The sequence below is a fragment of the Corvus kubaryi genome, unplaced genomic scaffold, assembly GCF_017639235.1.
Source record: "Corvus kubaryi isolate FWS band 111438036 unplaced genomic scaffold, C.kubaryi_AGA036_p1.0 37398, whole genome shotgun sequence".
NCBI lineage: Eukaryota > Metazoa > Chordata > Aves > Passeriformes > Corvidae > Corvus > Corvus kubaryi.
In genome coordinates, this window is record NW_024581137.1 from 54,624,655 (window position 1) to 54,638,978 (window position 14,324).

General features: G+C 47.8%; 1 protein-coding gene across 1 annotated transcript; it reads right to left on the bottom strand.

The window, feature by feature from the left end:
* Positions 1–2,601: 2,601 nt before the first annotated feature.
* Positions 2,602–13,675, bottom strand: MYD88 (MYD88 innate immune signal transduction adaptor). The gene is made up of 5 exons (XM_042043644.1): positions 13,234–13,675; positions 9,692–9,823; positions 7,881–8,061; positions 7,260–7,351; positions 2,602–5,685 (listed from the first exon to the last, which is right to left on the bottom strand). Exons 1-5 carry the CDS (start codon positions 13,586–13,588, stop codon positions 5,531–5,533), a joined length of 915 nt encoding a protein of 304 aa, XP_041899578.1. The 5' UTR covers positions 13,589–13,675; the 3' UTR covers positions 2,602–5,530.
* Positions 13,676–14,324: the final 649 nt, after the last annotated feature.

A 14,324-nucleotide genomic window follows, 5' to 3' on the forward strand; every position in this document is an offset into this window, starting at 1 on the left:
AATGCTGCAAAAACTTTGTGAAAGTTCACTTCATGGTAACCCCACATTTGCCTGAACATATTCCCCGTGAGTTCCTGACTAGCATCCTAAACAGTGGATAAAGACCTATTTTATCACCTCATGACTTGGATTTCATTATGAAACCAGAGAAGATGGGTAACATTGAGCCTCCACGTTCTCACTGGGGTTGGAGCAAAGGTTCTCCTCGTGGTCCTGCGTTGTGTCACCCCCTGCCTCCTCTGCAGAGCCCTCCTGCTCTCTTGGCAAAGGTGAATGAGCAGCCTCTCCGCTTAGGAGCCAGCAGGACCCACGGCATCTTTCCCTGGAGGCTGGCACCCAGCCAGACATGCTGCTTCGCCCTTTCCCTGCGGGAATGCATGGAAGGACAGAGCTGTGCAAAATCTGTCTGGTCCAGGAAGGGTTTGGATGCTTGGCTGTTGAGGAAACGCTGGCATGCTCCTCCCAGTGCCTCTGTGCTCCAGCCATCTGCCACCTGCTTCCTCACTGGGGGTTCTCCGTGTTTGCTGGGAAGGGGAAGCTTGGAAGCTCAGGGTGGAATAGCTGTGCTGTCCTTGGGCTCAGCTGGACACATTGCACATTGTCCCGCTCTCCAAGGCAGTGGGAAGGTGTGTGGAAACAAGAGGAGGAAAAAGTTGCAAGCAACCTTTTTTAGAGAGCCATAGTTAAGTGTTGCAGAGCTAACACAGATATGTTCATTCCGTCCTTCCAGTCCATCCCCACCAAAACCCACCCTAAGCAAGACTAGGAATTGGGGAAATGGGAATCAAAACCCCTCCACTGGCTGTGAGGTAGGAGAAACTCCATGTGCAGCTGATACAACCTTCATGCTCTGAACTGCAGGGATGCATCCCCTGCCTTTGTGGAAACCATCTATCCAGCTGAGATAGAAGGATCAGGCTGTCTGGTGGGCAAGGACAGCCCTGACCTCTGCCATGGCACGAGCAGCTTTATCACTGGGAACAGGAGGAAGGAAAGGCACTGCTAAGCTGGGTTCTGCTGCAGAACAGACAATGCATTGTTTGTAAGTCAGACTTTGAAACTGCTTAAGACTTAAACACAGCTTCAATTAATTAACCTTTTGCAGAGCAGCACAGCCTCAGAGTGAATACAACACTATTCAGTCCCCTGACTGCAGATTTTGTTGCAAAATAAACAAGTTTTTCCAGGGCTGGGCTTGATAGTGCTGATCAAGAGGTTGGATTGGGTTCAAAGTCATCTCAAAGTCCTAGTGGGGCTATGGAAATGGTTGTAACACCTAGAGAAAATTATCTTTAGCGAAATATTTGTACACAGGACGTTGTAAAGCCCCAAATGGTCTGACAGAGGTGCTCTTTAATAAGCCTTATGAGCATGTTTCCCAGCAGTGTGAACCTTGTGGGGTTTGTTTTTTATTGCCTTATTAAGATCTGTTTCCAGGATGTTCAAGCAACATTTTTCCAGCTATTTTTTATGCATAATTAGACTTTCTTCCCTTGCTAATGTTATTCCTGTAAATGTGCCCTCTGGACCAAGCACTGCCTCCCTCATGGTAACACAACTCTTGTCACGTTGGTGAAAATGAAGGATGGAATTTGATCCATCGAGGTCAATACTTGACCTCTCACCCTCTCTTTATAAAGCTAAGAACATTCTGCAGCAGTTTCACCAGATAGATGCTGTCCTCCAGTACATGAGGAAATGGCACCAATATTCTTGCACCAAAGTAAAACTGGGAGTATTTCTTCAGTATAAGGGGAATGACAGCTGAAAAAGAGCCACTGCAGCTGGACCCCTCAACCCCACCTGAATCAGAGCTCAGGCTCAAATACGGGCAAGAATCATTAACTGCTCCAAACCACGGAACAGGGGAGTGTGTGAAGATGTACTGGGAGTGATGAGATGCCAGCACTTCCAGGGAATGGAACGCTCCTGGCAGGCTGCTCTTGCCAGCAGTTTCCATCTAGAATAATGTATCCAGGGATGGTTTGCACACTACTGTCCATATGTTCATAGCAGCCATAGCAGAGACACGACTTCATATGCTCTATAGGGAACGTGGCCCTGCAAGTGGCTTAGTGTATGGCCCCTCCCATTGGGAAAAGCAGCTCGGCCTTGACCTCCAGGAATTCCTTCCAACCAACCTTCCGTGATTCAGTGATCCTTCGTCTTTTCGTGTAGCAGGGCCTTGGCCCGACAGCTGCTGGGTTTGTAAGTTATTTCCCTGGCTGGGAACGACTGCGAGCCAAAGGAAATAAAGCTGGCAGAATCCCCCGGATCCCTGCGCTGTAATAATCCCTGCTGGGGCCTCCAGAAAGGGTGTGGAACAGGAGCAGCATCCCAGCAGAGCCCTGGCTCCATCCCCTCCAGCCTCATGGGCACCAGGGCTGAAGAAATCCAGGATGGCAACACAGATCACAAACCCATAAACAAGACCTGGAGGGGAACCACGTGTCTGAAGTACAATTCCTTGATAAATTTTCCTCCTGGCATGACATAACTCTATTTCTCTCTCTCCCAGGCACAGCCAACCACCCCCTCTGGTGAAGTTATGAAGCCAAAATTTTAAAAGAAAATAAAGAACTGTCCCATATCATTCTTCACTTACACTTCAAGACACAGTTTTATTCTTCAATGCCTACAAAGCAGATTCAGCCTGCTGGGTTCTCATTCTTTATTTTAAAATGTTTTCACAAGTAGCAAAAGTTTGGGTTTTTGAGGAGAAAAACAGAAACATTGTCTATTTTCAGAATGCCTATAAACACAGATGCTTTCCCCCTTTTTATCAGGACACAAAATTAATATATGTCTATATATAAAAATAAATGATTTGGCACTAACAGATTCAACTAAGACCATTTCAATGGGGGACAGAGACAAAATAGAAAAAAACCTGTAACATCACCAATTTTATAAATCCCTTTTTTAAAGGTTTTCAAAAATTTTGACCTTCCACTGAGCATGAAAGAGGGCAGGAGAACCCCAAATGCCACTGAAATGGGCAAATGGTTCACAACAACTACATTTTGTATCATTCACAATGTCACACTTCAAGTTATTGTGACAAGATATGAAAGTGTCAGAAGTGCATAAACTCTGGGGTTTACATAGAAGAGGATACATATTTAAAGTATATTTTATATTTTAGGGCTGTTACTTCACTTTACCCCAAAATAATTATTTTAGCCTGTAAGATAAATAGTAACTTGTAATAAAGCAACAGACCCATAACAGTAAGACCTTCCCAGCATCCAAGTCAAGCAGAGAGAAGGGCCAGGGCACCACAAGCAGAGTGGTAACAAGATCCCAAAATTTTTCACCATTAACTGGAATATGGCATTTATCTATTGCAAGTCAGAAAATTTAGAAATTCAGCTCCTGCGTTTGCTTTCCCATCCAGAACCGGCACCTTCCCTGTTGGGCGATCACCAAATCATCTATTACAAACATCATCATTTTTCCTGCTGTTATTTTCCCCTCATTTGCAACACGCCAAGTCCCAAACCATCAGGACTCAGAAGACATCGCACGAGGTTCAAGCTGCCAAAATTCTCGCTGTTTTTGGTGTACCTTGCTCAGAAGGGGAGCGAGGGGGAGAAGAGACCCCACTTGTCTTTTTACCATATCAGACAGGGGTCAGCGCCCTGCTGGACCATCCCAGCCGTGTCTCCCCATTCCACCCGCATTCCCTCGCAGGGTGCCAGCGTGGGCCATGGCCTCCCTCTAGCGTCCAGAGCACGGGCTCCTCTGCCTCAGCTCCCCCTGAACGAGCCACCAGAGCCTTTCCAGCTCTCCAGGCAGGAGGAATCTGGTTCGGTCCTGCGAGTAATGACCCATAATTGATGTTTATAGACTCTCCAGAGTATGAGAATTCACCGAGCCCTCCGAGCGCCTGGGGATCAAGCAGCCTTGTGAAGCTCTTCTATAATTAACATTTAATGATTATGCAGAAAGCCCGAGGCAAGCAGCTGTCTCCACTTCTGCAGGAGAGGCCCCAGGGCAATAGGACATGAAGACAAACTATTCAGAAACCCCTCATCAACTTAATGTTCCTCCTCCCGTGCCCACAGACTTCTCACTTATTCTAGCAAGACATGAAGGTGCAAATGTCACCTTGGCACGATGGCAGCAGTTATTTTTGTAGAACAAACACCCAGCTCATGGGTCTATCCACAAATGGCTCCCACTGCCAATGCGATGTGCCTGAATGAGCTTCACCATGCTCAGGTCAAGGGCTGCTGCTGTCAGCCGGGAGGAACCAGCAGCAGCACCTGGACAGGATTTGGCAGCATCCCTGGTAAGGGATCATTCACTGACAGGGAGCATGAGGGAGGGGCGGGAGCACATTTCTGTCTGTGCTTCAGCCCTGGTAATGCTTTAAAACAAAACTAAAATTGAAAAAAAAAAATCACATCCAGATGCAACCCTAAAAATGTAAACTAGTAAAACATTAAGCTGTAAAATCAACATGAGTCAGTGGCTGAAGTAATGTACAAAAGAGCAGAGTTCAAGCAACTGCGGACACATAAGCAGGATTCCTCTCTTCCCCAATTTAAAAAGTAAATATTTACTGATAATCTGTTTAATACACCAGTGGATCACTTTAAACACTCCTTTGGGCAGAACTCCTGACCTCCACCCTGGAGCACTGATGAGATCCACTAGTCACGGGCAGGATTCAAGGCCAAGTCTAACAAGCAGAGCAGTCTTGACGTTGCCCCGAGCCTTAGTCACAGAAATACAGTAATTATTGTGGCAGTTAATTAAATTAGGCTCTTTCCTATTAATATAACATTCGCCTCCATATTTTAAACAGCCCAAATGTCAATTTAATACACTCCTTATTCAGTGTTTAGCCCTGTGCCTCTGAGGCATCCCAAAAGCTGCTATGTTTAGGAAGGCTTTTAAAGGTGAAAGAATTTAAGATCCGGACCCACTGAGGTGCAGACCTCGGTCAAGTCAATGAGCAACAGCAGGCCCTGATTTGTGTAGTAAGGACAGTCACTGAAAAGATGTATTTTAAGACTGAATTTCTCCTGAAGGAGAAGTAAAAATTTAGTAATATCTGGGAATATTAAATGCTGGTATAAGGTCACTGAATCAAATGTAACCTGAAGAGAGACAGACCTGTCCAACATGGTACGATTCCCACCAAGCCTCGATGTTACTGTAGCTTTTAAAACATTGACAAAGCCTGCAGTTTGAGGCTCTGAGGTCTTGCTAATGCTTGCAACAGAGTCTTCCTGTATCAGACACTCTTTAAATGTGTATTTTCAGTATTTTTAGTGAAAGTGCTTACTCCACAGATGCTGGATGCTGCTGCTCACTGACTTAACCCGGAACACCCACAGAGTTGCTTTATTTCCCCTCGGAGTTGTGAAGGAGTGTTGGAGAAAGTTCTTTGTTCCCAGTCACAGGCTCCAAGCAAAGATCCAGGTTCTGAAGTGGTGGAAGACCCTGTGTCAATGACACCCCTGGTCCGAAGGCATAGCCAGGACAGGTTACAAGAGCACCCAGCTCTCAGGACTTTGCATCAGGGCAGCATGAGGGATTTTGCCAGTCTCGTCCAGAACCATTTTTTGGTGCAAGGATTGGTGTAGTCACAAATCGTAATGAACCGTAAGATACTCGGAAACTCGTTCTTCATGGATTTGTACTTGACTGGAATCAGCCGTTTGTGACGAGCACCTGAAAGAGAGGTCACACAGGCAGAGGGTTACACAGAGCCACAGGCAGATCACGCACCCACTCCCTCCCCACCACAGCACACACATCACAAGATCCAGGTTTGCTCCTGATTGTGCATCACCTGAGTATATTGCAACCAACTCTCACCCTGGAGAGGAAGTGTCTGAATCCTGAATTACTCAGGCTGCAGATGTTCCCCGACGAATCCCCCTGCTAATATGCACTGCTGGTTTTGAGACACCACGAGATGAGAATACCCTCCCTGTGACTGCTGCTGCTTGAAGGAGCAGCTCTTCTACAGAGGAATTTCTCCACAGGGACACCTGCCACCACCTGCACTGTGCCCAGCACAAGTGATGAACTGAGACTGGGATGAGACAAATAACCAAGATTTCATAACTGCAGCAGATGCTGGAGTAATGCATGGAGCTCCCAGAGCCTGTAACCAAACCCTGCTGTGCATTAGTAACACCCCACACAAACAGCTAATGCTGTGACTTCTCTAAGCCTGTACTTCCACCCCTGTTCTCATTGGCAGAGCTCAGGTCATTCCATACATTAGAACTTTTCCTGTTCTAATGGAAGGTGTGATGCCCACAAGAAACTGGTGAGGAACTAAAAGGACTTTTCTACAAATCTTGATGACTGGGGGCTGATACAATGTCCTGGGGGTGTTCAATGGATTAAGTGATATCATATGAAATTAGTGTGTCAAGGAAGATGAAGTGAATTCCTGTCTCTGCCACCAGCTTCCAGCCTAACCTCTGGCATGTCATTTATAATATCATGTCAGATGCCTCTAGAAAAGACTTTACATCCAGATACTCTTCCCAATTCTACAGATCCTCTGTACTATTAGGCTGGGCTGCACTTACTCCCCAGCAACACAGACAACTGTAGAACAACTAGTGGCTAGAGAAGAGCAATCAGAACAGACTCAGCAGAAGTAAATTGGTGGCTTTTCAATTCAGAACAAAATATGTAAAAAATTTCCCAACCAAGTTGAACATTCATTCCATGTTTTGTTTACCTATCCACAGGGATCTCTACAAGAATCATAGAATAGAATGGGTTGGGTTGGAATGGGCCTTAAAGATCATGTAGTTCCAACCCCCCTGCTATAGGCAGGGACACTTTCCACTAGACCCAGTTGCTCAGAGCCCCACCCAGCCTGCCCTTGAAATCTGCACGTTCATTACCTGTCACCTAATTCCCAGCTTTACTCACATCCTGGATTTATTATACTACTTGTCTCTTTAGCAGCAAATTTTCCTGTATGGATCTGGAAGCCCTTCACAAGCCTGACATGCAGCTCTGACATTTCTGGAGCAGGCAGCATTATCCCACCGACAGCTGGAGCAGTGCAGCACAGGCAGCTTCTCGCTCACGGCCACGTGAGGAAGGTCAAGAGCAGGGCAAGGGACTGAGCCCAAGCCCCTGCCTGCACAACCAAGTTATGAAGCCCCTGTTAGTTCCAGTGGTACAGTGCCCACTGGCGTCAGCTGAAGCTTTAGATGTCACTGTAATAAAAATGATAATGTGCAATTGTAAATGGGATATTTGTGTGACCTTACCTGGGGAAAGACTAAGAGCAAATTTGGTCTGGAAATCACACTCATTGCTTTCCAGGTAGTCATCTGAAACGACAACCACCATCCTCCGGCACCTGGAGATGAAGCAGGGGAGAGAAAAAATAAAATGTCAAAGGAGATGGTTCTCATTCCCACAAATAGAAGCATGTACTGCTCTGAATTGCTCCAGTGGAGAAGGACCTGGCTGTGTTCCAGCAGGAATTAACTGCAGAGCAGGAACAACTGACAGATACAGTGATGTTACACAGAAAAACCTGATTACAGATAAACACTCACATACCAAGAAGTGAGGAAACAGTAAGTCCAGACTGTCTGTGTAACCTTTATGTGATCCTGTGTCTGTATAAGACACACAAGGCAAAGAAAAGCCATTGAACGTAAGTAGCGTCACCACAGTGGCTCCTTCCTCGTGAACACAATGAAGGGACACATTGGGGAACGCCTGAGTTGTCCTTCTTCAGACAAGAGCATAAAACAAACCCCATGAAGACATCCTTGTGGATTTTTTCTGTTTCACTGGCACCACACTACAGACATCACTGTAAAATGAATGTAATGTTCCACTACACTCACAGCTGGCCCCAACAGCCACAGTTCACTTACCTCCTCTCTATAAGCTCTCCGCTGATGGACCACACACAGGTTCCTGGCAAGACATCCCGATCAAATACACAGAGCTTCAGTTTGAACTCTGTTTGCTCCAGCTCCCTGATCATCTCCTGGACAAACTGGAGGTCTTTCTGACAGTAGCAGATGAAGGCATCAAATATCTCTGTTCCATTCCCTGAAACCATTAAAAATGTAGCTGTCATCTTCTACTATAAATGAAGTTCACTTCTGTAGTGAACTTTCAAGAGCTCCCACAGACTTAAACTCAGAATTAGGAGTCTGACAGAAAAGCTCTGGCCAAACTTGCAAAGTTAATGCAAAAATGCAAAGGTAATTTAGCATTTTATTAGATGAGCTGCCCTTCAGCCCAGACTCCAGTCCTTAACAGGGCTGGCAGGAGGTAACACACATCACTGCCCCGACTGCTTTCACTGGCCAGGCTACTTCCCCACGTTGCCGGGCAGGGGTCAGGGAAAGGGAGCTGAGATGCAGACAGGCAAAATTTGTGGAGGCAATACCATCCAGCCACAGGGAGTCTGGGAAGAGCTGGAGGGAGCAGAGTACCCCAAGACATGCAACTCAGAGACCCAACACTCCGGGATTTCCCTGAGATTTTCACATCTAAAATACCCTCATGGCTCTGGGTTCTTTTTCTCTAGTTCAGGTCACAGAGATTCAAACTTCCCAACCAAAACACTTCCTCATCCAGCAGTGTCCTGCCATCTGCTATCCATGGAGCTATGGGGTGAGCCTTGAAATTTGGGACCTGTCATTTTTACAGCTAAAATGTCAAACCTGGGTACCTGAAGTCATATCCTAATGGGCCTGTTTTCTAATTACATTAATGGCTGGCAGCTCTTGTTTATTTAGCAGTTATCCAAATATTAAAGTGCTGCATTTTAAGGGCAATGTCTCTCATAATTAAGTGCTTTAATACTGCTGGATAGTTTCCAACTGTGTTATTTTTTTTTCCATATCAGTGTCACTACAGATATATTCAATTTTTTATGCCGGTTAAAGCCTACCACAGTGAAAAAATAGGTCAGGCTCTAAAAGCTGCTGAGGAAAGTATCAACCCAGCAGGCAGATCCAACCCAGGAAGCATCCAGTGAAGCAGAAGGGGAATGTCTGCCAGGTCAGTCAAACTGAGGGTACTGCTGCAGGGGCACGGCGCTAACTTGGGGGTCACGTCAGGCAAAGCTGCTGTGTACAAACACCAGAATATTTGTCAGTGGACTTTTGTGGAGGGTTTGTGATGTCCACACATGCAGCAAAGGTGGCCACCCAAAGTCAGACTGGCCAGCACACATGTATGCACACGTGGCTGCACATGCAGGGCTGCACACACACAGAACTCGTTTCCTCTCTCCACCCACTGCACACCCAGTCCTACTTCAAACCCACTTCCTTTTCATTCAAGGTGGTTCCACCTGCCAAAGACAGGGCAGGGAAACCACCTCTGACATTCTTTCCCCTGGACTCCCACCCCCTGAGGTTTCAGCAGCTGCTGCTCTGGACCAGGCTGGGCTAAGGGACATATTTCTGGGAAGTCTCCTCCCATGTGCGTCCAGTGGCTCTGTGGCAGCCTGTTCCTGGGTGAAGTGTTCCCCAGGGTTGCTTTCCCTCTGTGCTCAAAAGAAACAGGAAAAATGAAGATGCCCAGCGACTGCCAGCTAAAGCATTCTGGCCTGGCTTATGAAAAGTTGTGGGAATAATAAAAGCAAAAAAAACGTTTTCCACACTTCCCATGGGGAAGGCGATTCCAACATGAGGTATCAGGCAACCATGGAAGCATGGGCTCTTACCATATGGATCATCCCTGATGGTGATGCCCATCAGTTCCGATGTCTTCGGCATGCTGCTGTCCACTGCTGGCACTTGGAGAGGCTGGTTAGCCTCTTCCTGCTTCCTCTGCAAGTACTTCTTACAGTCCTCCTCTGCAAAAACACACAACCAGGGCAAGAGGCTTCTGTGATGTGGGTTTACACTGCTGGAGTTCATTAAAACAGGAATAGCTATTTCATGGATCAGGGATGCTAGAGGGAAACCCTGTCTGGTTTTTTTGGTATGTAGAATTTCTCTCACCTCTTTCTGAACCTCTTGATGCTGCCTCCACCACCTCCTCTAGCAATTAATTCCTGAAAATCACTCTTGATTTTTAGAGCAGTACTTTCTTCTACTTGTTTTACTCCTCCTCCTCCCCTTAGTGCTACTATATCCCAGTACACCTTTAACAGCAGGCATAAGGTACAGAGCAGGTCCCAACTCTGCTGTCTGCTCTCACTGTTCTGCACTTTGGAGTATTTGAAATCACAAAATAGTTGGGGAGGGTTTTCAATTAGAGGTTTTGATGGTGTTGGTCCTTATGCCCATGTAAAAAGCCGTAAGACAAGAGGAAATGGCCTCAGGTTGTACCAGGGCAGGTTTAGATTGGATATTAGGGAACAATTCTTCACTGAAAGGGTGGTCAGGCATTGAACAGGCTGCCCAGGGCAATGGTGGAGTCAACATCCCTCGAGGAATTTAAAAGATGTGTAGATGTGGCACTTGCGGACATGGTTTAGAGGCGGCCTTGGCAGTGCTGGGTTAATGATCCTGGAGGCCTTTTCCAGCCTTAGCAATTGTCTGTAGACACACAGGAGCTGATTCACGCTCCCAGCCTTTGCCAGCCAGGACAACTGCAGGTGACATTGACTATCCACACTCACCACATACAGCAGGACCACGTAAAATGTTAAGGAGCTCCTAAAGCAGCTTTTATGTTGTTGAGCAATAGGGACCCTCTTATCCTAGGCAGAGTAGATGTGTACTCCACTCTGAGATAACTGATGGGCAAAGACCCGTCACAGTCACTGCTGTGAACTTCCCAACCAGGTCAGTGATGGGCACAGATCTATTACAAACAGACTTGGTTTAAAAATAAATTATACATCTAAATATGAAGTCTTTGGAGAAGCGACAAGAAACTCTGCAGCCTCTGCTACACTGCAATTACAGAAGAACTGAAAATAAAAGGAGATTTGAAATCAGGAATTAAGAAAAAGATGAAAACTCCCGAGAGCCTTTGCCTTTACCTAAGATTAAAAAAAAAAAAAAACCAACAAGTGTTAATCAGGAAAGTACTGATCACTCAGAGGGTTCAGCTGGCACAGCTGCAGAGCTCACTGGTGCAACAGCAGAGTAAACGACCCCTTGGAAGTGCAGGATTCTGGTGGGAGCCCAGTGAGTCCTCCTGTAACACGACCTGGCCTGAGCAGGTCTGCAGGAGGCCCAGTTGTACACAAAGATGCCCCTGGCATCAGGAAATACTGTGCACAAGAGTACATGAAACCATTCCTTTCCTTTCCAAGTGTAAATATCTCTGACTTCTGCAAGAGCTCGCAGCACCAGCAACAGGTCACAGGCCCTCAGTGCAATCCTCAGCCAAAAATAATGAAGTGGAACAGTCACACTGGTCAGGCTGAGGGTCCATCTGCCCCAAGCCTCATCCTGTCTCAAGCACTGCACAAAACCAGGTGTCTAGGGGGGAATATAAAAACAAAATAAGCTTGCAGAGATATTTCCCTAAAATATATATGTATGTCCCTAAAATCTATCTTTTAGGTATAATCTACAATCTATTTTTGTAATCTATCTTTTGGACTATTCACAGTTAAGCAATTTCCTGAGCCACAGACAGTATTTTTGTTGATCAGCCCTTAGTGGGCCCCCCTTCCAAGAATTTACCTGTCTCCTCTTTATCAGCGTGACCCAACTCTGGGCAAAACTTGTGATTTTCCTGCAGCCCAGGCTCCTCCCACTCCTGCTCGAGTCTGTTCCAGGTCTGAAAAAGCCCATCCACCACACTCCCTTCCAGTGGGACAGGTCCTGAGCTCAGGGCCAGAAGCAGCCTAGGTGATCTCAACATCTTGTGAAGCCTCAGATCTTTTCCACAGCTAGAAGCTCCCCCAAATTTACTAGGAACCTCTGATCAGCGGATCATAAAGCACGCTGATGCTTTTGTCTTTCCCAAAACCTGGCTTTCAGACTTTGATCTTAAATAGGAAGAACCACAGGAACAAAGGGAAGTCCTCCATCGCTTCTTGGTCAGGCTCTCTACAGAAATGGATTTCTACATCTTCCTTTACCTCCGTGAGTAACAGGAAATGAAATTTATTACTTCCTCATCGCTAACGCAGTAAGCTCTATTATACAACACAGGCCTTCAGGGAATTCTCTGGCTTTGGAAATCCTTTGGCAAAAAAATTTCCATTCTGATGACAGCTGGGTTCCCTCTGAATTTCTCTGATCATAAAGAATATAAAGAGCCTAAAAAATTATCAGAACAGCTCAAGGACCTTTTTTCTTCTCATTGACCTGTCTCAACTTTTTCAGTTTGCATGGAATTTTTTTCCCTGACATTATCCAGTTCCACACATCCCTCATCTCCCCCAGCAAACATCTTCCTATCACACTTTATCCACACATCGTAATTTTCACATTGTCTGGTGTCAGTGCAATCTGTCTCCTGGCTAACCTGGCCAAAAGCATCTTTTGACACACAGAAACTTTTTTATTGACGGTTTGGGATAAGACAGGGCTCCAGGTCACTTTGCAGGGCTCATGGTTAGCAGGAACACCACACACTTCTCTCCTGGAAGCCAGGTGAAACTCCTGTGAATCACAGAATGGTTTGGGTTGGAAAGTACCTTACAGGTCATCTCATTCTGACCCCCTGTCACGGGCAGGGACACCTTCCACTATCCCAGGTTGCTCCAAGCCCCGTCCAACCTGGTCTTGAACGCTTCCAGGGATGGGGCAGCCACAGCTTCTCTGGGCAACCTGTTCTATTGTCTCACCACCCTCACTAGGAAGAATTTCTTCCTAATCTCTTATCTAATATCTAATCTCCTAATATCTAATGTAAATCTCTCCTCTTTTAGTTTAAAACCATTCCCCTTTATCCTATCACTATCTGCCCATGCAAACAAGTCCCTCTCCCAGTTTTTATAAGCCCCCTTCAGGCACTGGAAGGGGCTCTAAGGTCTCCCTGGAGCCTTCTCTTCTCCAAGAAGAACACCCCCAGCTCTCTCAGCCTGTCTCCATAGCACAGGTGCTCCAGCCTTTGGAGCATCTTTGTGGCCATCGTGAGAACACCGAGGATGTCACTCCATAATCTGGAAAGGGCTTTTCTTCTTGAGAAGGATTTTTTTTTTAACATCACCTCCACGGACAGAGCAGCAAAGACCGACACGAGCAGCATCCCGTCCCTCCCCAGGCATCAAGGAAGCAGCACCGAAGGCAGGCTCCCGTAGCAGCGCCGGGATTCCCCGGGCTATCCCAGCTCCCCCCGTCCCCAGCGCCTCACCCACGCTGCCGGCCAGGTCCGTCAGAATATCGTCGCGACCCAAGCGGCGCAGCACATCGAGGAGCTGCCCCACAGTGGCCCCGCCGGGGCAGCGTCCCGGCCATTCCTCCAGCAGCGTGGCCGTGGGGTCGGGCAGCCCCTCCAGCCGCCGGATCTCCAGGAAGCTGCATCCCAGCGCCTCCGCCAGCGCCGTCCAGTCCGCGGCCGCGGCCGCCCGCGGGTTGAGGTAGAGCCCGAGGCGGCGGCGGACGCCGTAGTTCAGCGCTACCATGGGCACGGCCTGCAGGTCCAGCGGCGGGACGGGGCTGGGGCTGGGGCTGCAGCTGCGAACGGGGTCTGATGGGGCCGTGGCCATGACCGGGCCGCGCTCCGAACTTCCCCTTCCCGGCACTTTCGCTTCACGGCTCGCCCCGCCTCTCCACCGCCCCCGCGGCGCTGTCTCCGCCCGCCCTCAGCGTGCGGGGCCGGACGGGCGGCACGGGGGTAGTGCGGCCGGCAGGACCAGCGAAGCGATGCTGCCCCTGTGCTCGGCACCTCGAGTGCTGTGTCCGGCTCTGGGCTCAAGTCAGGAAGGGCAATGACGGGCGGGAGCGGGTCCAGAGAAGGGAACGGAGCTGGGGAAGGGTCCGGAGCACAAGTCCTGTGAGGAGCGGCCGAGGGAGCTGGGGGTGTTCAGTCTGGAGAAAAGGAAGCCCAGGGGACACGTTATCACTCTCTAACACTCCCTCCTGTCAGGAGGGTGTAGCCAGGTGCACATCGGCCTCTTCTCTCAGGCAATAAATGATAGGACAAGATGACAGAGTCTTAAACTGTGCCGGGGAAGTTTAGGTTGGACATCAGGAAGAATTTCCTCACTGAAAGAGTGATTATATTGGAATGGGCTTCCCCAGAGAGGTGGTGGAGTCACTGTCCCTGGAGGTGTTTAAGGAAAGACTGGACGTGGCACTCAGTGCCACAGTCAGTTGACAAAGTGGTGTTGGGTCACGGGTTGGACTCGATCTCAGAGGACTTTTCCAATCTAACTGATTCTGTGATGCTCCTGCTGGGCTTTGTCCAAATGTAGTTCTGGAGTGGCCTGGACAGAGATCTGT